The 21,308-nt window shown below is 36.2% G+C and overlaps 3 protein-coding genes across 4 annotated transcripts; 1 reads left to right on the top strand and 2 right to left on the bottom strand.

Annotated features, from left to right (window-relative positions):
* The first annotated feature begins 1,022 nt into the window (after positions 1–1,022).
* Positions 1,023–3,530, top strand: LOC132602735 (syntaxin-22-like). Of its 2 annotated transcripts, none has more exons than XM_060315516.1 (7): positions 1,023–1,628; positions 1,725–1,818; positions 2,008–2,147; positions 2,559–2,627; positions 2,821–2,978; positions 3,092–3,192; positions 3,305–3,530. In XM_060315516.1, the coding sequence occupies exons 1-7, from the start codon at positions 1,378–1,380 to the stop codon at positions 3,368–3,370; spliced, it is 879 nt and encodes a 292-aa protein (XP_060171499.1). In that variant the 5' UTR covers positions 1,023–1,377; the 3' UTR covers positions 3,371–3,530. The 2 variants fall into 2 exon arrangements, with proteins under 2 accessions (XP_060171499.1, XP_060171503.1); XM_060315520.1 differs by having other exon boundaries at positions 1,027–1,601.
* An 865-nt stretch (positions 3,531–4,395) lies between these two features.
* LOC132602726 (heat stress transcription factor A-1b-like) lies at positions 4,396–8,014 on the bottom strand. Its single transcript, XM_060315508.1, has 3 exons — positions 7,579–8,014; positions 5,614–6,803; positions 4,396–4,727 (listed from the first exon to the last, which is right to left on the bottom strand). The coding sequence occupies exons 1-2, from the start codon at positions 7,801–7,803 to the stop codon at positions 5,691–5,693; spliced, it is 1,338 nt and encodes a 445-aa protein (XP_060171491.1). The 5' UTR covers positions 7,804–8,014; the 3' UTR covers positions 4,396–4,727; positions 5,614–5,690.
* An 8,073-nt stretch (positions 8,015–16,087) lies between these two features.
* Positions 16,088–17,492, bottom strand: LOC132602721 (inositol-tetrakisphosphate 1-kinase 1-like). The gene has a single exon (XM_060315502.1). The coding sequence runs from the start codon at positions 17,408–17,410 to the stop codon at positions 16,451–16,453; it is 960 nt and encodes a 319-aa protein (XP_060171485.1). The 5' UTR covers positions 17,411–17,492; the 3' UTR covers positions 16,088–16,450.
* Between the last annotated feature and the right edge of the window lie 3,816 nt (positions 17,493–21,308).

The following is a 21,308-nucleotide window of genomic DNA, read 5'->3' as shown; positions in this document are numbered from 1 at the left end:
GCAACAAATTCGTTCAAATGACAATCCTGCAGATTTGTTCACCAAATCTTTGCCAACTTCAACTCTTGAGAAGATGATATTCAAGATTGGAATGCGAAGACTCCGACATCTGAATATTGGTCTTCGTCAGGGGGAGTGAAATACGCGTTGTACTCTTTTTTCCTTAACCAAGTTTTGTCCCATTGGGTTTTCTTGGTAAGGTTTTTAATGAGGCAGCTCTCAAAGCGTATTACTAGATATGTGTACTCTTTTTCCTTCATTGAGGCTTTTTCCCACAGGGTTTTTCCTAATAAGGTTTTTAACGATATACATCATCTATGGACATCCAAGGGGGAGTGTTATGAAATATATAGTATGAATGTCCACTACACAAATATAATGTCTCTTCCATTATCTTCCACCATCTTAATGGTTCTTCCATTATCTTCCACCATCTTAATGGTTCTTCCATTATCTCATATATTGAATGCATATGTAGCACTATAAATAGAGGCATAAGTTTTCATATGGAATGGACTTGTAACACATTTTGGAAGAATAATAAAATCTCTCCTCTTTTGTTACTCTATTTCTATGGTTTTCATCCTTTAATATTATTACTCTTTTAGCTTCATTTTATAACACTTCCCCATTATTATAAACGACATGTGTATCACAGTTGAGATTTACAAATAATAACCTTGTCCAGAAGAAAAATTAATTTTAACTATTCAAGTATAATAGAATATGAACTTTTTAATAATTCATTGATATCCTTTGAACACTGATAATGTAATGTAATTTAATTGGTTAAGTTGGGTTGGCGGACCTTCTCTAAATTACTCCACTCCAAGAGGAAAACACTTACCACCAAAGATGTGGTGCACCGGATGGGACAGATCTTTCCTTAATCAAATGTCTCGGGTTCGAGTTCTGGATATGGAAAAAAAATCCTTGACAAGGAGCGCTTCCCCGAATGAGCCCTACACGGCGCAAATCCGGAATAATCAGGCTCCAATGCGGGTACCGGACACCGGATAGAGAAAAAAAGATGAGAACACTTGGAAGAGGTTTTATTAGTAAACGATAAAACTGAAGACAAACTGAAAATCAGAAACAGCAGAGGCGTTAAGGCTAAGGCAGTGAGGCACCTTCCCTCATTTCGTCGTTTTGTACTCTGTAGTGGTAGTTTAACTTGCAAGCCACATCGCCCACTTCCCCTCTCTAATTCTTGCAAACTTAAGTATTTTCAAATTCAATTGAAAGCAACCTCCCATAAACACAATGTTGCTTGATACTGCTTCAATTAATCCACCTACATCCCAAGTCACCCATTTCTGATTCTTTGTTAGCACACCTACCAAAATCTTTTTTACTATTGTTTTTGAGGAGATAGAAATGAGCTTTGAAGATCTTGAATTGAGCAATTCTTTTTATGTTCAAGGAGGGAGTGGATCATGGGGACGACAAACAAAGCAAACCATCACAAACCCATCTGCTTCTGATAATCGTCAGTCCATAGTAATTGGCGTGTTTAAAATAAACACAGCTTTGACAAACTTTCAACGCCTAGTTAGCACCCTTGGAACCCCCAAAGACACTCTTCAATTTCGCCACAAGCTGTTAAGGCTTCTATTTAATCTCTTCTAGTTAGTATTTTCTGTAAGGATTATGTAGATTAAGAAATCAATGGTATTAAAGTGGTGCATGTGTTAACAGGGCTTAATTTCTTGTATTTTCTGCAGCCATAGTACAAGGCAGCAAATTGGGGAATTGATAAAAGAAACTTCAGCTAAGCTTAAGCAAGCCATTGAATCTGACAAACATTCTCAATCCAGTGTAAGTGGTGAAAATACTTTCATTTTAAGACTTCGAGTTGAGAATAGAACAAAAAGAGTGATGATAGAAGGATGCATCATACATTGGGATACAATTTTCCCCTGAATCCATATCTGTTTTTCGAACTATAAGGTGCTGAAAACGGATAATGGATACTCTCTGGAAACAGCTTACAGTTTTTATCTTCAGGCCACCAAGAAGATTGCCGATGCTAAGCTTGCCAGGGATTTCCAATCAGTTCTTAAAAAGTTCCAAAAGGCTCAGCAACTTGCAGCACAGAGAGAAGCAGCTCACACTCCTTTCATTTCCCAGCCAATCAATCTATCCGGGTAAATTAACCATTCCAAATGCTTCTACTTCTTGTATGCAATCTTTCTTTCTCAGAATTCTGCTATTCAGAGCCTGATCTAGGGATGAGTTTAACCTTAGGTTGATACACCGTTGTACCGAAACTACGGGTTTAAAATTTAATATATATCTACATTTTAGTGTTACCTGTATATCTAAACTCCATTTCTAAAATGATGTTCTGAGAAGCAGTTAACTTGAATTTCCACGTCCCCCGAGCCCGAGCCCGAGCGCCGTAGACTAGTTACAAGGCTGGGAAAAGGATCAAACATTGATGTTAGTACTATTTATTCAGCCATACAAATACTCACCAATTTCTCAGTGCCAAAGGATGAACTTTGCTTAGATTTTGAATTAGTGATCTTGACATCTTAAATTTTTGCCTTTTGCAGCAGCCCAGAGCTTCAAACAAGTTCATCTACCGGTCCCGAGAGCAGTTCTATCCTTCTGGAATCCAAAAGGTTAGGTGATAGTTAAGCAGACACTCGTTCTTTGGTTTTGTTGGTTGATAACGTATGTTGAGAAACTTTCTTTCAGCACCCATGTTCCAAAATGGCAAGTTGCTGTAATCTTATTTTCTACTGTTTCATAAATTCTTTATGCTACCACCAGTCCTTTTGCTAATAGTGAATCCTGGTTTTCCTTATATGGCAGACAGGACGTCGTACAGTTGGACCATGAGATTGTTCTTAACGAAGCCATCATTGAAGAAAGAGAGCAAGGAATCATGGAGATCCAGCACCACATTGGTGAACTGAATGAGATGTTCAAGGATTTGGCTTTATTGGTCAATGAACAAGGAATTATGCTGGGTTAGCTAATATCTCTATCCAATGTTTTACCTTTGTCTTTCTTCCTCCAAAATTTGTCAACTTTATTTGATCTTATTATTAATGGATGTAACACCCAACAACCCATGTGCCAGATGATATCAGTTCCAATGTTGAGAGCTCTCATGATGCAACTGCACAAGCTGCCCAGCAACTCACCAAGGCATCAAAAATTCATCGATCTACTTCATCTATGGTAAGTGTCAAGGTTGCAGCTACTCGTCTTCCCTTCTTAGCCGCAAGCTTTTTAGCTAATGCCTTACCTTTAGTTTGAGGCAAAACTTGACACTTCCAAATTTTCTTTGCAGAGCTGCTTGTTGTTGGTGATATTTGGGGTCATCCTGCTAATTATAATTGTACTGATGCTAGCATAAAGAATTTTTCTTCCAAGTTACTACATTGTAGCCTTTTCATCTCCTAAGGGTATGGAATCCAATTCTACCTGCGCAGTCTGCTTATGTAGATAATTCGTATAGCCTTCGAGGTACACATGTATAGTAAAACAATCTATAGGCATTGCCCGCTATCTGTTCACCCTCTTTATTTCATCTGGGAGAAACAAATAGAAGGCAGTTCAGTGCGTTACGCGAGCTGCCACATTGTGTATATTGATTACGTACAACAATCTTACCTGACAGAAGTAATTTCCATGCTTGAGACCGTGACCTTCTAGTCACAAAATGGCAACTCTTACCATAGCATCAAACCCCCTCTTCGTTTCTATGATCCAAATATAGTCAGAAATTGGCATTTAACAATCACATCCACAAGTAAATTAGTAAGTACCATTTTTTCTAGTACTTCAGAGACAGTAAGAGGTAGCCAGGTTGGCGAATACCATCCCATCATTATCCCCCAAGTCCTCTTTTCGCTCACAGAGATTCTTCCTTCCTCGCGAGACTAGTGGTTATATGTCTATTTTATGTTACCAGCAGCCTGCAGGGTACAAATATTTATTGCTTGTGATCCAACGAAGGCAAGAATCAATTGAGTCAACATGCAAGAAGAGATACTACCCACGTCTAACCAAAGGCAGCAAAACCAAATACCAATTATGATTGATCCTTCAACCGCATTCAAACGAGAAAACTGATATATACCAAATTGATCCAACATGGAGACTGATTCTGCTACCACAATGGGTATTAGTCTCTCCATCGAACATTGGTAATCCGGTAAACATTTACCCAGACAGTGTTTACGCCAAACCATAACCCAAAATGAAACCTTTTCACATGCACACAGAAAGCTTCTCTCTCTATTTTTCATAAGATAGCAAGCAGTAATGAGAAATCGAACCAAATAGAGGGGTGCAAACTATAAATGTTCAGAATGACCAATATTAATATGATGGAAAGTGAGGAAGGAAAATACGTTCATGACTGATAAGCTCATCATATCTGGAAAAGAGAAGTGACTATATCATAGGAGAAATCTGCTTGAAGTAACCTTTGCAGATTAACAGTATCACATTTTCTTGAAAGTTTTACTTACATCTCCATCATATCCTAATTGTCATTCCCATTATGTTAAAAAAGAACTCATATATACCATCAGTGGCAATCTTTTAGAACCTTTCATCCCACACTGGTAACTACAATTGACGAATACTCGAAGTGTCTGAATCAAAATGCATTAACCAGAAAACATTTTTTCCTAATCAAAACTTCATCCTTGGTGAAGACCAGTCTCCCAAAAAAGCATTGCTGTCCACCAATACAGAGCATTCACCTGACAAAAACCACACAAGCATGATGAGAAACTTAAAGCCCTGTGCTCTCCCCAAGCTTACCACTGGTTTTAGTAGCTGTGCTCAGAGAAAAAATCTAATGTTGCAAAGATAAAAACATACGAGTAACACTAAACCTAAGAATAGAAGGTCTAAAAGGAATTGAGGAAACATTGAGAACTGACTCCAACTCGAGATGTCAGTCAGCCACCCATATACTGCAACATGCTGAGGTATAAAATGAACGGACCATCTCCGTTCCCACCACAAAACAAAATTAACTCAACAAAATATTTCAAGCAACCGGCAGGTTGTTAGCAGCAAACAGAATCACATACATCTATCCATTGAAAGTGATATCCTCTTTCTTGATGGACAAAGTGACAAAATTGGTCGCTTATGTTTGGGGTTTGGTCTAAACCTGTAAGTGAAACTCCTCTTTGTTAGCAGCATACAGAGACATGCACTAAGGGTGTCTTTGAAGGTACAAAAGGGATATAAACATTGATTCACTACTATTTCAAATAATTGAGGGTCGAAGGAAGCAAATGCTGCATTTAAATGTGGCTTGAATAAGTTTTTTTTCCAGTTTAAAACGGCTAACATGCTTCTCACAAGCCAACTCCGTCAAAGATGACACCGCCGTGTGTTCTAATAGTAACAGAGACCAAAATTGCTCAATTGTAAACATAAAAGACAATAACTACTCAGATGTATATTTAAAGACCATTTTAGACCAATCCCCAACATAAGGTACTATTTTGTCATTTTCTTATGAGTTAGAATTGCAAAACTTCGGTCTTAAAAAGACCTATTTGTGTGACAATCAAAATTAAGGAATAGGGAAATAATAAGCTCATCATAGTGAATAACAAATGAAAATTCTACCTCTTGACGTTTTTCAGATTCAAATAAAGTTCGCAATTTCATTCACTGTGGGAGCCTGATGCAAGAAGCTCCATCTGTTAAGTAAGATGACTCATGTACTTCATTTCATCACAATTACTCGCTTGAACTCTTGGAACCTCCTCTTCCTTCGTTAAACCATCTTCTACTGCTAGAGAACCAATCTCATGCTTATCCCCGCTGAGAGGGCTTGCTAAAAGAAGCTGATCCCAAAAAATGTCATTGATGCCTGGAAGCATAGGCATCTCATCTAAAGAGACATCTGTAGAAAGTTCATCAGGGACAAAGGATGTTACACCACCCAAAATACCTTGCATTGCGTCATTGTATGGCATATGCCCAGTCTTCGACTGCTTAAGGTCAGTTATTTCAAGAGTTTCCAGTGTATTGATCCCATGTCCTTCAGATAAACTGGAGTTGAATGGAAATCCTGAATCTGACATCAGATGAGATTGTGAAGAAGTTGGCAATTCCGAAAGGGTAACCCCAGAAAAATGACTGGATGTACCACCAGTGTCTAATGTATTTTCAAAAGACCTTGCATGGTTAGTTAAGAAACCATTTGTATTCCTAACTTTAGTTTCCAGCCCACCAGATGCTTTAGTTTTAAGGATCTTCTGCAGCAACGCTATTGCTGCCTCATTCATTAAAGGCTGGTAACGGACTATCTGCCTGTCATGCAAAGTACTGACCGACTTGCCTGCATAATTTTCCTCTTCCTGGTTGAGGAACCTTCTCTTCTTATTCATCCCAGGAATGCGCCTTTTACCTTCATTCTGTTGATGAACCAGTTCAGCTATAAATCCAGGGCTCTGCAAGGCCTTAGCAAGGAATGACATTGTTTGTTGTTGCCTTTGCTCCATTAACTGAAGACGCTGCCCGACATTTTCCAAGTGGTGGTCTGTTGCCTGCTGCTGCTGCCTCAACTTGACTAGCTCCTCTGTATGAATACTTTTATCCCTTTTAAGACTTTCCACCTCTTCTTCAATTCCAATTTTCCCAACTTCAACACAAGATCCAACAGATAAACTTTGCACATGGGAGGCAGTCTCCTGATGACCCTGCATTTGAGAGGGTTTTCGCCTACTTATAGTCTTCAAGAGGTGTTTGTGGCCTCTAAGAAATCCCTCATTTGCAAATTCCCAGCAGTCTGGATCAACCTTCTTGTAACCCTGGTTGATGATAGGGGAAAGCAAACTGTAAAAAGACTTAAGGTTGCCCAACATATACAGAGAGTATTTATAACCAAAACATACAGACAACAGAGATTGACAAAGCTGTATTAACCACATTACACAAGAAAATATTTCCCTCGTCATAATTAAAAGAGATTCTTGTCGCCGATCAATTACTTAGAACATTGAAACCTGGATTTATTGGTTGCACTGTCACATAGTTACACTTCGCCGTATGAATTGAGTCAGTTATTCGGCAGACAGGATTCGCAATTACTGGAATGCTAGAAGTTGTTAGGATGGTCATGTGAGATTATAATACTTGCATCGTGATTTTGTTTTGACTAACTTATTCCAAGAAAAATGTCTTATAATGAGAGCTAGAACACAATCGCCCTGAGTAAAAACATCCACAAAAAAGCATAGAACCACTAAGGACACCTTAGTGAGAATTAATAAAAGAAAAATACAGAAGAACATAAATAAGTATTGCAAAACAATTACCATATCAAATCAGCTGTGTCTCAATCTCAGACTAATTAGAGTTGGCTATACAAATCATCGGTATCGATTCACTCTATTCAGATTTCAGACCTATTCATTTCAACATACCGCAACCACCATTGGCGACATTTAGAGACACAAATTCAACACTTTAAATAATTCATTATTTAGGGTTTGAGCAAATTACTACAAAAATCAACATCACAAGCAAAAGCATATATAAATCTAAATAGCGGGAAGTTCAACAAAGAAGAATGTTAGTACTAACATAAGTATTCAACTGCCTGACGAAGCTTGAGAAGTTATTGTGCTTAAAATACTTAGGCAAAATATGCCTAGAAAATTCCTGAACATCCCAGACGACGAAACTGTTATTACTCTTACTCCAAGACACAACTGAATCGGTCGATAAATCATCAACCATATCATACGTCTTGCTTAAAAAAGGCGCTGGTGAATTTCCTGTCTCATCAACTCCTCCCATTTTTGCCATCGGCTATTCACTCGTTCTATTTATATACACAGACACAGATACGAAGAGACAGAGTTTACACGAGACACTAGAAATATTTGAAGGTTTGGCGATTCGAGGAGAGGGTGAGAGAAAATTTAAAATTGGGAAAAGGATGAAAAAGTGATGGAAGTAGACCCAATTACTCAAAGAATAAATGTCCTACCAACTGTGTACCCTTTCTAGGAATATACTCGTCATGTTCCCGTTTACTTGTCAAGCATGAGTCGTCTAAAATGAAAAAGACGCGTATTATAAATGTTTACTTTAGTTGGAGTATTAAAAATAAATTAATGTGATATTCGCAAGACCAGTTTTAACTTTTAACAATAAAATAATTAATAATGCAGATATTGTGATGTACTCCCTTAGTTTATTTTTACTTATCTTGTATATTAAAAATAATTATTCATTTTAATGGTTCAGTTTGATAAATCAAGAGATAACTTATCATTTCATACCTATTTTATCTTTATTATTAATTATTAGATTGGAAAGTTCAAGAACTTTTTAGTAGCTATACAACTTTTAAATTATGTATTATTGATTCAATCAATTGAATGATTTAATAATAATTAGGGTGATATAATAAAATTATCATTTTATTTCTGACTCCTTAATGGACGTACCAAATCAATACATGACAAATAAAAATTGACGGAGGAGCTCTAGCAAATCCGCTAAACCATTAATGAAAGAGGAGAAAAAAGGAAGTAGGAAGTTAAGGATCTCTGATGAGAGGCGTTAATATACCTTTAAAACGAAAATTTTTAAAATGTGCCTCACACAACTGACATTAGTCGTGTGAGGTTTTTTTGTGAGATAAAAAAGTGAACTCAAAATTTGTGAATCCAAAAGTGTAAGATGTGAGTTCATTTCTTTATCTCACAAAAAAGAGTCTCACACAACTAATGTCCGTTGTGTAAGGCATATAATAAAACTTTTTCCTTTAAAACCGAGCCTAATCGCTCTTTAAGTTTTTTTTAAAATATAAAAAAGGTTTAAAACCATATGGATCACTGATGACATAGTCCTGATCGACGAGACTCGTAGCAGAGTTAACGCTAAGCTAGAGGGTTGGAAACAGACTTTGGAGTCTAAAGGGTTCAAGCTAAGTAGGACCAAGACAGAGTACTTGGAGTGCAAGTTCAGTAAAGCACCTCAAGAGGCTGGCGTAGAAGTGCGGCTTGGTACCCAGGTCATCCAGAAGAAAAGTAGTTTCAAGTATCTTGGGTCTATTATACAAGGCAGTGGGGAGATTGACGATGATGTCACATATTGTATTGGGGCAAGGTGAACTTAAGGGCAAGTTCTACAGAGTAGTGGTTAGACCGACTATGTTGTATTGGGCGGAGTGTTGGCCAGTTAAGATCTCTCACGTTCAAAAGATGAAAGTAGCCGAGATGAGAATGTTGAGATGGATGTGTGGGCACACCAGGAGTGACAGGATTAGGAATGAGGCTATCCGGGACAAGGTGGGAGTGGCTTTGGTGGAAGACAAGATGCGGGAAGCGGGACTGAGATGGTTTGGGCATGTGAAGAGGAGAGACACAGATGCCCCAGTGCGGAGGTGTGAGAGGTTGGCTATGGATGGTTTCAGAAGAGGTAGGGGTAGGCCGAAGAAGTATTGGGGAGAGGTGATTAGACAGGACATGGCGCAGTTACAGCTTACCGAGGACATGACCTTAGATATGAGGGTATGGAGGACTCAGATTAGGGTACAAGACTAGTAGATAGTATCGTTTATCCTTTCATATTAGTAGTCGCATTATCGCGATATAAGTTCTTGTGCTTTAATTTCTGCTACTATCTGTTATTTCCTGTACTTTGATTATCTTATTTTATCTGTGATAGCTACTGCCCTTTTGCAAACTGCTTCATCATGGCTTAGTTGCTTTCGTTATTTTCATTTCCATATCGCTTTGAAGTTTTTGGTCTTATCTGACCTCTTTGTATGCTTTCTATTGAGCCGAGGGTCTTTCCGAAACAGTCGTCTTACCACGTTGTGGGATTTCACTGGGTTGTTGTTGCTGTTTAAAACCATATGGAATAATTGTGATTCGTATTTAACTTTATATAAGAAAAACGAACTAAACTCACCTGAACATTACTACATGTATAAAAGTACTCGGTACTTATTTATAATTTAAATATACACAGCTTAGTTTTCTGAGTGTTGAGAAATTACTTGCACGACTATAAAAGTTCTGATGATCAAGTCGACAGAGTAGTAAGTACGTACTTGCCTCGTCCTTTCGTGGACGTTATTCCTCCACGGATAGGAGGACAATGGATTGGACAAAGTAGGAGTTCCAATTTTTTTGGATTTATTATTCTAGAGATACTTACATAAAAGCACCAACGAGATATTTTTATAATAAAATTTACTAAAATTCTTTCTTTTTGTTATACAATTGAGTTAATCCTTTTTTTCGTCACATTATAGCATACGCTATTACGTGTCTCTTTCTCACTCGTCATCTCTACGCTTCTTCGTTCTTCACTTTTCAAGGTAAGTGGAATCTCATTTCTTACCTCTTTCTCTTTTAATTTTTCCTACACAAAAAATAACAAAGAAATAACAAATCGTAATTAAAGTACGCATCTGGCAACATTTGCATGATGAAATTAAATTAGACAGGTAATGCACAGATGAGGGCTTAAATTTTAAATCTGATTTTATAAATTTTTTGAATGGTATTGTTTATACTTGGTGAAAAGAGTCTAAAAAAATTGTCTACGAAATTTGAAGTCATTTGGTGAAAATTTAAACTGGTTTTAAATAAGGATTCTAACTTAAAATCATATAAGAAATTTGCTTCTATAGCTAGGATGTCTATACCCTTTTATCTAAAATTGACATATCTTTATGCACTATATAAACTTTTAATAATGTATAAAAACTATTGCAAATTTTGTTGGCCATATGGAATTGAACAAAAGGTGCAAATAATTGTATTGGGCTGTATATTTTTAAGAAGTCCCTTTATTTAATATGACAAATTTATAATTTTATGTTACTTCTATTTTATAATTTTTGCATTCTACCAATTTTCAGATATTTAATTCATTTCTTATATTTATAGCAACAAGGTAATGATGTAAACAAGAGTGCTCATTCGATCGTAAGAACAAGTGCATAAGGAACACGAAAATTATCGAGACTTAAAATTTAATGTTTGTTCTCTAATAATGTACAACAACAAGAACCAATTGGTCGAGTAAAATTAACAAATAGGTATCTACGAAGTTGCTCATATGTTGATTTGGTGGATAAGAGGGTCTCACATCGCCATAGTAAGTGTCATAAGAAGCCTCAATTGTTCAACTTTGTCTTAATTCTATTTTAAATCTCTTTGCTCTTTGTTATGTGATATATTGGATCTCCTCTCTCTTCTTGGCAGCTAGTTTGATAAATATAAGTTGAATGACTTGTATTTTTTGATAAATTTTAAGTTGGATGATTAGTATTTTTTGTGCGGACGGTCTATTAGTTTTCATGATTTCTTTTAAATAAGATGACAATAAATATAAACAGTTAATACTCTTTTACTTGTACAATATAGTTAAAATTAATCTCTTTCAGTTGTCTAAATCGGCAAATCAAGAGAGATTTATTATTTTCTTTCAATCCAATAAGTTTGGGAAGTCATCTTGTATAGTGAATGAGACACCTACTAACATAGACATTCTTGTGTGCACTTTCATTAAGTAGACTCGTGTTTACCCCAAACCAAATAATATTAGAAATTACAAATTAAAATGAGAATAAATATCAGTTAACATTAACCATACATAGGCGATAATTACATATGACAACCACATGTTGACATTCATTTACTTGTTATAAGGAGGGGGGGGGGGGGGGGGGGGGGGGGGACATTCGGGTCATTTGGATTGGATATGAAAATTTGATTTTGATTTTTAATTTTCGGATGAAAAAATTACAATCCAAATGCAATTCAAATAAGCTCGGATCGGACTGAATTTTTTAAGTTCAATTTCGGATTAATCGGTTTGGAAATTCGGATTTTCGGTTTTGACTTTGAGCCTTTAAGGCAAGCTTATTAGGAACGAAATTCATGTGCCCAGTTACCAAGTTACAAGTTTTAGCATAATGTGAAACCAAATAAGAGCTACAAATATGTCGATTCAGCAAAGAGTTGTTACCATTAAACCGAAAGGTATCAAGTCCACATAAGTTCAGTTCACATTATTCCTTCTGTTTCATTGGTAGCTGCGTTATTCTAAAAGTAAAGTGAACTCCAACTTTGTAAGCTAAGCAGGATGGACAATAAGGAAGATGATAGGCAACACTTGTTATGGGAGGGCTGCAGGGTAGTAATCTATGGACGTTTGGACTTTAGTATTGGGCACAGATAAATATGAGTAGGGCTAACTATAAGGTATATTTTTTTTGAAAAGTACTAAATTCGATATCTAATTTAAAAAAAAAAAAAAATTCCAAGTCCAATTCATAATCCAAATCCAAACCAAATATCTAAAAAGTTCGAATTTCAATTTGAATTTCGGGATGACCCAAACTATGCCCAACCCTAGTTATAAGCATTGTGTATGACTAAGACTTTTCATTAAGCTTAAATTTGATGGTAGGATTTAATTTACATTTTCATACTGGTCTTACATGTGCTGGATAACTGACTCTCCCTTAGAAGACTCAAGTTCTTGTATAAGATGGAAACATTTTACACACAGATTTTCCCCTCCTAACAAGTTTGGGACTTGAAGCCGGAGAAAGAAGTTCAGAGATCACACATTAACTTCAAAAAAAATCTTATTACCAGATCTAGGCCGATATGGACGAAGCAACAATCTTATAGTCTGCAATACGAGTTCCTAGTGTTCAATTAGCAACATCAGCTCTTGTATAACAAAGAGGTAACATAACAACACTTTCAAGTGAGTGCTGCAGAATATTTTCAGTTGCTTATTACCAGTGTGAAACATCAACTTCCTTGAGCATCTCTATATACAAACAAAAAAACCACGCAAGTAACGCTCTCTAATTTGCACTGCCATTTCGGGTAACAAGTGCAACACTTCAGATAACGGTCATGTTAGAAAGTACATTGTCCCAGAAATCAGGGGCAGCTCAAGAGTGAGCCTAATAAAGCTTTTGCTTTAGGCCCCCAAAATATTTTAATAGTGAAATTTATGATTCTATTTTCACTTAAACAATATTGGAGATTATAAAAAAGTTACAAATTTATATAAAAAAAGAAAGAAAGAATTTTTTTTGCCTACTTTTAACAAAATTATTTTAGAACTTTGAATTAAACTACTCAAATCTTCATATTAAATAAATAATATTTTTACAATAATATAAGGTAATGTGTTGCAAATACATGGTTAACATCTCACAACAATATCCAAGATAATATATTGCAAACACGTGAATAACATCTCACTACTTGAATTAATCCTTACTATTATAGATAATAATATTACTATGTAAAGTTAAAGACTTTATGTTTTTTAATAATACGAAGATTAATGATTATAATCTTCTGACTTGGACTAAGAAACACACATTCCTTGTAAGAAAAAGCAATATGAGTACTATGTGTAACCCCAATTGCTTAGTTTGGACCAACAAAAAGGGTTAAATGGCGTCGATTAGATGGACGAGAGGAAAAGCCATAGGAAGAGGGGGCTTCGGTATCGTCATTTTAGCCGCTACATAGAAGAATTTCTCCGTCGATATTTCGTCCACCATCGCCGTGAAATCAACCCTGTTTCCTCGTTCGAAGTCCTTATAAAACGAGAGAGAATTCGTAAACGAAATTTTTAATCCCACATTTCACATTCTCAAGCCCTAGCACGATGGTCCTCTCCTCCCACAAGCATTCCTTGCAAACAGCTTGGAAAGCTGGCATGTCAGCCGTTATTTGACGCATACACAACACGCAGTTCCTAAGAGGGTCATCGGAGGAGCTGGAATTCGCCTCCATAAGTCGGAGCTATTGTTTTCTTTAGCTGATGATAACGTGTAATGAAGGAACTGCAAGCAATAACAACATCATCACAAAGTGGAAAACAATAACAATATCATCAACAAAGATGGAGAAGTGCAGAATAATAAGGATGAAAAACAGGTGATGGACAGAAAAGAATTGAAATTGACATTCAAAAGTGCATTACCACGAGATTCCATCTTGAAATCCCTTTTTATCATTAGATTTTTACTAAAGAAAAATGAAAATTGTACAAAAATTTGGGGGAACAAATTGAATGAGGTAGCAGGCGTTGTTCTCAAAATTGGCCCGTTCAAATTGGCCACTCAGCTCCTTCTCCAGCTAGATCTCCGAAAAATGCACAAAATCATAAAAAAATCGCGTAAAACGAATATCCGAGTGCAACGTGATTTGGGATACGCGATGACGTAGAGGCCAGCGACATAGACCGTACCTTACTCAAGGCAATCTTAGCAAAAGAAAAATTCAGATTGATGTTATATGTGCCAGTTGGAGTCTGATAGTTAGGCATATATTTTTGCACTGGGCAGTAGCAGCTGACATATGGAGTATGTTCTTATTATTTTGGGACTTGCTTGGGTCATGCCAAATACCATGGAAAAAAGCCTATGACAGCTGGTGTTCATGGAGAGTTGGGAAACCATAAAAATAAAAAACCCCGGTGTATGGCGTATACTGCTATCTTTTAGTGCATCTGGAATGAAAGGATTAGAGATGTTTTGATGGGATTTCAACTCCTAACCACATTCTTAAATCCAACTGTTTAGTTTACTTATTTAGCTAATTCGATCAGGCCCTGTAATTACTGTTGATCTATTTTTTTTGGGATTATGTCTGCCCTTTAGTTATTCAATAAGTTTTTGTATAGGCGCATACATCTTCTGTTGCTGTAACTTTTGCCCTGCGTCTTCTTGATGCCATCTAATGAAAGATACTTACTTCATTAAACAAACAAAAAAGGTGGCAACATTCTTTACAATATCTTGCTCGAATTTGGCAACACTGATTTATTTTGAATATGTTACTTAAGGCCTCTTATTAAAATAGCAACGGACCTACTCCGGGTATGGTAGCAAGCATCGCCTCCTGGCTATACTTGCCCGGAGGAGACGGACAACTCATGCAGCAATGACGACTCCAAGCGAGTTGCATGTTGCGCGGTACTGAGCATGGATGTACACTTTCGGCTTTTGAAAGCCAGTTTTTCCCAAAGCGAAAAAGAATAGAGGGAGGAAGTACAACGTGATGCTACCGTGAATCTTCTAATCACATTTTTCTAGAACATACCGAGCATACTGAATGAAGTAAAATACGACGAAAATATGACGAAAAAGGACAGATAAGAACAAGCAGTTAGAAACTAAGAAAACGAATAAGCCATGATAAAGCAGTCTGAAAAAAAAAAAAAAAAAAAAAAAAAAAAGAGTGTTCGCGATTAATTACTCAAAAATTATAAAAAATTGCAAGATTCCAACCTTTTTCAGGCTACCATAACCATTCTTACATCCCGAGTTCCCAGAATGTTCCCCTTCGACTACCAATGTTTCCAGACAGAAGTTACAATTAAGTAATGGTAATCTACAGCCTACATATATGTAATTATGTTATGTGCCAAAGCACATTTAATTTTTCTGACCCTGTACTGAGTAGTTATGTGAGGAATGGGGTGCGAGCAGGTATGTCCAGGCACAAATCAACCTTAGAAGGTAACATCTTAATGACTAGGGATAAGATTCGTAAGATGTGTCCTAAGCTTTGCACCTCGATTGTTTGAAATTAGGCCCGAGGGGTAGATGATAAGGTTTTCAACACCTTAAGCAATTTGTATGGTCTATCATTCAAATTCTCACATTAGAATAAGTTAAATCCTTATCTTAACTGTGTGGTGTCATGAAGCCAAGAACAATAATAGAAATGTTGCCACCCACTACGCCAGATTTTCTAGCCCACCTCATCACCAACTCTACTAATCCTAATCACATCAGTTTCAACTGTGGAAAACATTAACTTTTGCATATCGAATTCCATTAGAGAAGCATGAAGAACCTAAAATATGCATCTTAGAAGACGACAATACACTAATTCTTTGTTCTATTTGACAATGCAGGCTTATATGGCCTACCACCAATTTATGGTTGAATTAGTAAAAGCGCAAAAATATACATGCCTCGACAAGAAATAGTAGGGGAGGGAAGCATAAAAGATTGGTTGAACCAATTAACCAGAAAGGCAACTGAAGTATTAAAGAAACTAGCAAGAAAGAGAAAGGCTGAAGCAATCTCATATACTATTACAGTAAAACATGTTGGAAAAACATCAATTCCTCAAAATTAAAAACTTCCTTCAAGAGGACATGTTGAAACTTTGAAGTATTACCATCCATTTCCAAGTTATTCCACATTTCAGTAACTAAAGAACTTAAGAAAACGAAAGGACACCGAGAAGCATCAATTGCACCTCACCTAACAAATGTAGGTAATCAGAGCAGTTAGCCTCTTTTGATTCACATCTACCTGAATAAGCAAGTTTATTTCAGACACTTCAGCATCATCTGCAGTAGTGTTGTTTCCATTTTCTGGCCACTGAAATAAAACAGTAAAGAACTAACTGTAGAACAACTACATTGGCTATGATCATTCGGAAGCCAAACGAGACTCGTTGTCTTGCTTCTCGCGTGCAATATCAAGGAAAAACGCAGTCATCATACTCTCATAATTTGGCAGTTTAGCATAACCAGGGAAATAATTGATATCAATAACAAGATACCTATTTCCAACTTTATTATCCCTTATCATATCAAAGTTAAACAGATGCAACTTCAAAGCATCCCTCAACTGATTAGCCACTTCATTCACAAAACTCAACGGTGGCATCTCCGCCTTCTCAATCAGTTCATCAAAACTATGATCAATCTTATCAGTCAAATTAGATATCTGTGAAAAAGATATCAAACTTTCCAATGTCTCCAATTTTTCGTCCGGAATATCAGGCAATGACCTTCTTTTCACACATTTCACATGATCCCCAGCTACATAAACCTTAAAAATAACACCCCCATGATTCACAAATTCCTGTAAAACAACTGGCTTTTTCAACCCTTCTAATCCTTCAGGTTTCAAAACTAAGTACATTTGATGAGAATCAGCAGTGCCATTAGCAATCAAATTCTTAGCAATAACTGGAAAATGCAAACCTTGACGAGTAATCGCATCGAAAAGAGACTCAGAATTATCTTCAACAAAAATCTGAATTGGGATTCCAATAGTTTCATTATCTCCAGTTATTTTCATTTCATTAACAACTTCAAGCATTGAAATTCTATTGTGAAGCTTTTCAATTGCATCAAATGGATCTACTATAATGGTGGTTGGGTTTTGAATGGCAAATTCTTCTAATTGTTTTCTCCATTCTTGACCATATAGTTTGTGGAAAATACAATCAAATGGACCTTGTTCAATTAATGGTTTCTTAAGATCTATTGGGATTAGATCAATACCTTTTTCTTGGGCATGATTGATGAGTGAATCTTGAATAAAACTGGAAACTTTTTTTGATGCAAGTACGTAACCAAAGCGGAATCTCCTTTCTGACATAGCTGATTAATTCAAAATTGAGATATGAAATCAAGAAAATGTTGAAAGAAGGATATTTTTTAATTTTAGGAAACACTACGATAAATCTAGATTCGTTTTAATACTAGTGCTCGTGGGAATCAGCAAGAGTGTAGTGGGACGCGTGGCACGTTGTAGGCCCTTGACAGCAAAATCGTAACACAACCCATCACTAAAAACTTTACTTTACTCTTGCTCCGTTCAAATTTGATTGGACATGAACTTAAAATACAAGTAAAGGTTTAAAATTTGTGATTTAATAAAAGTGAAACTTACACAAATAGCTACCTTTTAATAGCTTCTAACAATTTATAACTACAAGTTAAAAAATTATAATTCGTAACTGCTTTTGGCTGTATTTCCAGTAAATTTCGCGTTTTCGAAATACAGAGAAATACAGCGACGCTGTTGAGTAAAGAACGGCTCTATTTAAGGCAATAAAAATATTTTCCAAATTAAATGGTAATTTGTATTAATGGTTCCATGATTCACGCAAACCTTATGAGGTTCCATAACAGCTCACGTCTGTCGATCAAAATCACTCCATTCAAAAGTTTTTTAATTCAAAAAAACTCAACAAAATCACTCCATTCAAAAGTTGTAGTATGCATATATATATAATGTAATATAATGAAATACAGTGAAATACAAGAAACGCAAATCACCAGAGAGTAAAATCAGGCCCTATTATGGAACAATTTTTTTTTTTAAACTGAGATTCAATTTAAAACTTCTCATAAATCACGCATAACAGTTGTTCTTCCATAACAGCTCATGAATTTCTCTCAACTTTTATCACAATCAAAACTTTTTAAATTCAAAAACCACTAAAGATCTAAAAACTTCCGAATACAGAAAAATATACACTGGAATACAATAAAATATGGTTGATTGTTTAAGAAATATAAAGTTGTAGTATGCGTATATACAATGGAATATAATGAAATATATCATAATTGTTTTATAAATTAGAAATACATTGAAATACAGCGAGATGCAAAATCGTGAAAACAAAGTGGAGCAAAAATAGCCTATATATTTGGAACATTCACTATATTTACGCAAAAAAAAAAAAAAAAGATAAATACATTGAAATACAATGAAATAATATACTGAAATACACTGAAAATTAAATATAATGTTTGTTAATACATTGAAATATACTGAAATATTTTATCAAACACTTGGTGGGCATGAAACTCCACAACTCCCATCAATGGTGTTTCTATACCAACAACCTATTCTCTTGCTCGTAGATGATGCTACACCACCTAAGGAACTATTAACACTGTAATAAAACATGTTTCAGCTCTCCATTTTCTCTTATTCGACATCTCTATTTCCTTGGTCATCCAAAACAGAAATCCATTAACAACATTGTTTCTCCATGACCTTCATATTTTTTCTCTTTCCCTTCACTAATTTCATCAACACTCTCAATATGAGTCATGTACCCACTTAAAAAAAAAAATTGTTAGTTGCTCAAATCTTCATAACAAGAAACTGATATGAGAATTGAAGATGTGATAGAAACTGATTTGAATAATGGAAGAAATTGAGAGAATTGGGGAGTTAATTGTCGTGTATTTAGGAAGAGAGATAAACATGTAGCGTGTATGTAGGGATATGGGGGCAACACAGTTAATTAGTAAAAAGTGGGGTAGCTATGAATTGTAAAATTTGAATAATATAGCTACTAAACTTAAATATTAGAAAGAGTAGTTACTATCCATAAATAAGTCTTAGGGGCAGCTACACCAAGTAAATTCTCTTAATAAAAAGGTAAAATATTTGTTTCCCTAAATTATTTTATAAAAATTAAATAAATTATTTTTAAATATAAAAAAGAATTTGTCTTTTAAGAACTAAAAAGTATAAGTGTAACACGGTGTGTGGGATACGAAGGAAAATATTTTTATGAAAAGATACTTTTCAAGAAAATAAGTGATTTGGAGGGGTGTGAGGTGGTGGGGATGGAGGCTACGGTGGTGGGTGTAGGGGTGAAGATGAGGTGGGTTAGAGGGTGAGAGAACACAATCAATATAAAAAGTATTTTTATTTTCATCAGGAAAGTCATTTTTTTCATTTTAATGAACTTATGTTCCTAGAAAAATATTTTCTAACCAACCAAACATAGAAAAATTGGATATCCTCCCTACCGAACACACCCAAAATGAGACTTAAATATTAGTTATGAAAAATTAAATATAAAAACAGTTGATATGGTGAATGATTTAAATAGAGGCAAGTTTATAGGAGTGAGATACTAACATTCACGACTATAACATTGTTCATCATATAGATATATATTGAAAAAAAAAACAAGATATATTGAAACACGACAATTTTCATTTAAGGTTATATTTCACATAATAATACTTAAATTCGAACTTAAAATAAGTTGTATGCTTAATACTACCACTCTACCAGCTAATAGATTACGGCAAAACATATTTTGCGTCGCTAATCAAACCTACATTAATCATATAAAAAACTACTAGTTTATGTGATTGTTAAATATTATATTATTTTATGTGAGATCTTATGTTGAAATTCTCTGTAGATTCCATTTGCCCTATTAAATCAGCTTCTTACATCCTCAAATTTCTACTGCTTGTTTGACTTTGTCATAGACCTAACGAATTCAAAATTAAATCGAGCGTCACATAAGAGGAAGCTTGAATCTAAAATTTTCTCTATTCTTTAAAAAAAAAAAAAATCCTAGTAAAGATTTATATTTCAGATTAGCAGATTCAATGCGTTGAACACCTTATAAGATAACTTCAGTAGTTTTGTCAAATTAGGTATTAGGCCTAACTCACACCCCAAAAGCTAGCTCAATGGGAGGAGGACTGTCCAAGCCTTATAAAGAGCCTAGGGATTTCATCTCTGACAGATCTGGTACATTTCTCTTCACCCCCTCACACCCAGATCCGGACATTCTCCGATTCTTCTGTCTGGGCCGGAGCGGGCACATTTGTGGACCGGAGGCATTTTCACCTCCCATCAGTCCGGGACCGGTCAGTTGGTCCGTATGCCCCCTTTTTTTTCCGGGGGCCCACATCGTATCAGCCTGGGCCTGATATCATGTCAAAGGCTGCTACAGCTTCTGCTCTGATACCAGTTGTTGAGCTAAAACAGCCCAAAAATACTCTTAACATGATGTGATATTGTCCGCTTTGGGTCAAGCCCGCACGGTTTTCACCAAAAGGCCTCACATCATTAAGAGTATTCAACTCCTTAGAACTAGCTCATTTTTCTTTTCAGCTACCAATGTGGTACTTTGTTCGCACACCCAACAATCTCCCCCTCGAACTAAGTTCCACGTGGCTCATTATCATGCCACGGGTCAGAGATTCAACATGTTTGTGTGCCATCCACATCGTCAGAGTATTTACGGTCACCGAAGCCCAAAGGCTGTGTATGCGTCTTCGAAGCTACGAGTAAAGGTTATAAACCGGCTCATAGATGGGCAAAGGCACTAAGCCGGCCCTCACACCACATTCCGCCATCTTCATACTCGTCCCGCCAAACCATTGGCTATGATACCAGTTGTTTGCCTAAAACGGCCCAACGCGGACAATATCACATCATGTAAGAGTATCTTTGGGCCGTTTTAGCCCAACAACTGGTATCAGAGTCAATGATTTGGCGGGACGAGTATGAAGATAGCGGAGTATGGTGTGGGGCCCGGCTTAGTGTCTTTGCCCATCTATGGGCCGGTTTACAATCTTTACTCGTAGCTTTGAAGACGCATACACAGCCTTTGGGCTTCGGTGACCATAAATACTCTGACGATGTGAGTGGCACACAGACATATTGAATCTCTGACCCGTGGTATGATAATGAGCCACGTGGAACTTAGTTCGAGGGGGAGATT

Source organism: Lycium barbarum, chromosome 1 (assembly GCF_019175385.1).
Source record: "Lycium barbarum isolate Lr01 chromosome 1, ASM1917538v2, whole genome shotgun sequence".
NCBI lineage: Eukaryota > Viridiplantae > Streptophyta > Magnoliopsida > Solanales > Solanaceae > Lycium > Lycium barbarum.
This window is presented reverse-complemented; position numbering and strand designations above follow the sequence as displayed.

What these genes read in the sequence shown, in the direction of transcription:
- LOC132602726 (XM_060315508.1), bottom strand. Translation starts at nt 7,803, where the DNA reads ATGGCAAAAATGGGAGGAGTTGATGAGACAGGAAATTCACCAGCGCCT. An exon ending in TCAGGCAGTTGAATACTTAT is followed by an intron (nt 6,804 to 7,578) that starts GTTAGTACTAAC and finishes ATCATCAACCAG; the next exon opens with GGTTACAAGAAGGTTGATCC.
- LOC132602735 (XM_060315516.1), top strand. Translation starts at nt 1,378, where the DNA reads ATGAGCTTTGAAGATCTTGAATTGAGCAATTCTTTTTATGTTCAAGGA. An exon ending in CAGCCAATCAATCTATCCGG is followed by an intron (nt 2,148 to 2,558) that starts GTAAATTAACCA and finishes TGCCTTTTGCAG; the next exon opens with CAGCCCAGAGCTTCAAACAA. An exon ending in TGAACAAGGAATTATGCTGG is followed by an intron (nt 2,979 to 3,091) that starts GTTAGCTAATAT and finishes CCCATGTGCCAG; the next exon opens with ATGATATCAGTTCCAATGTT.
- LOC132602721 (XM_060315502.1), bottom strand. Translation starts at nt 17,410, where the DNA reads ATGTCAGAAAGGAGATTCCGCTTTGGTTACGTACTTGCATCAAAAAAA.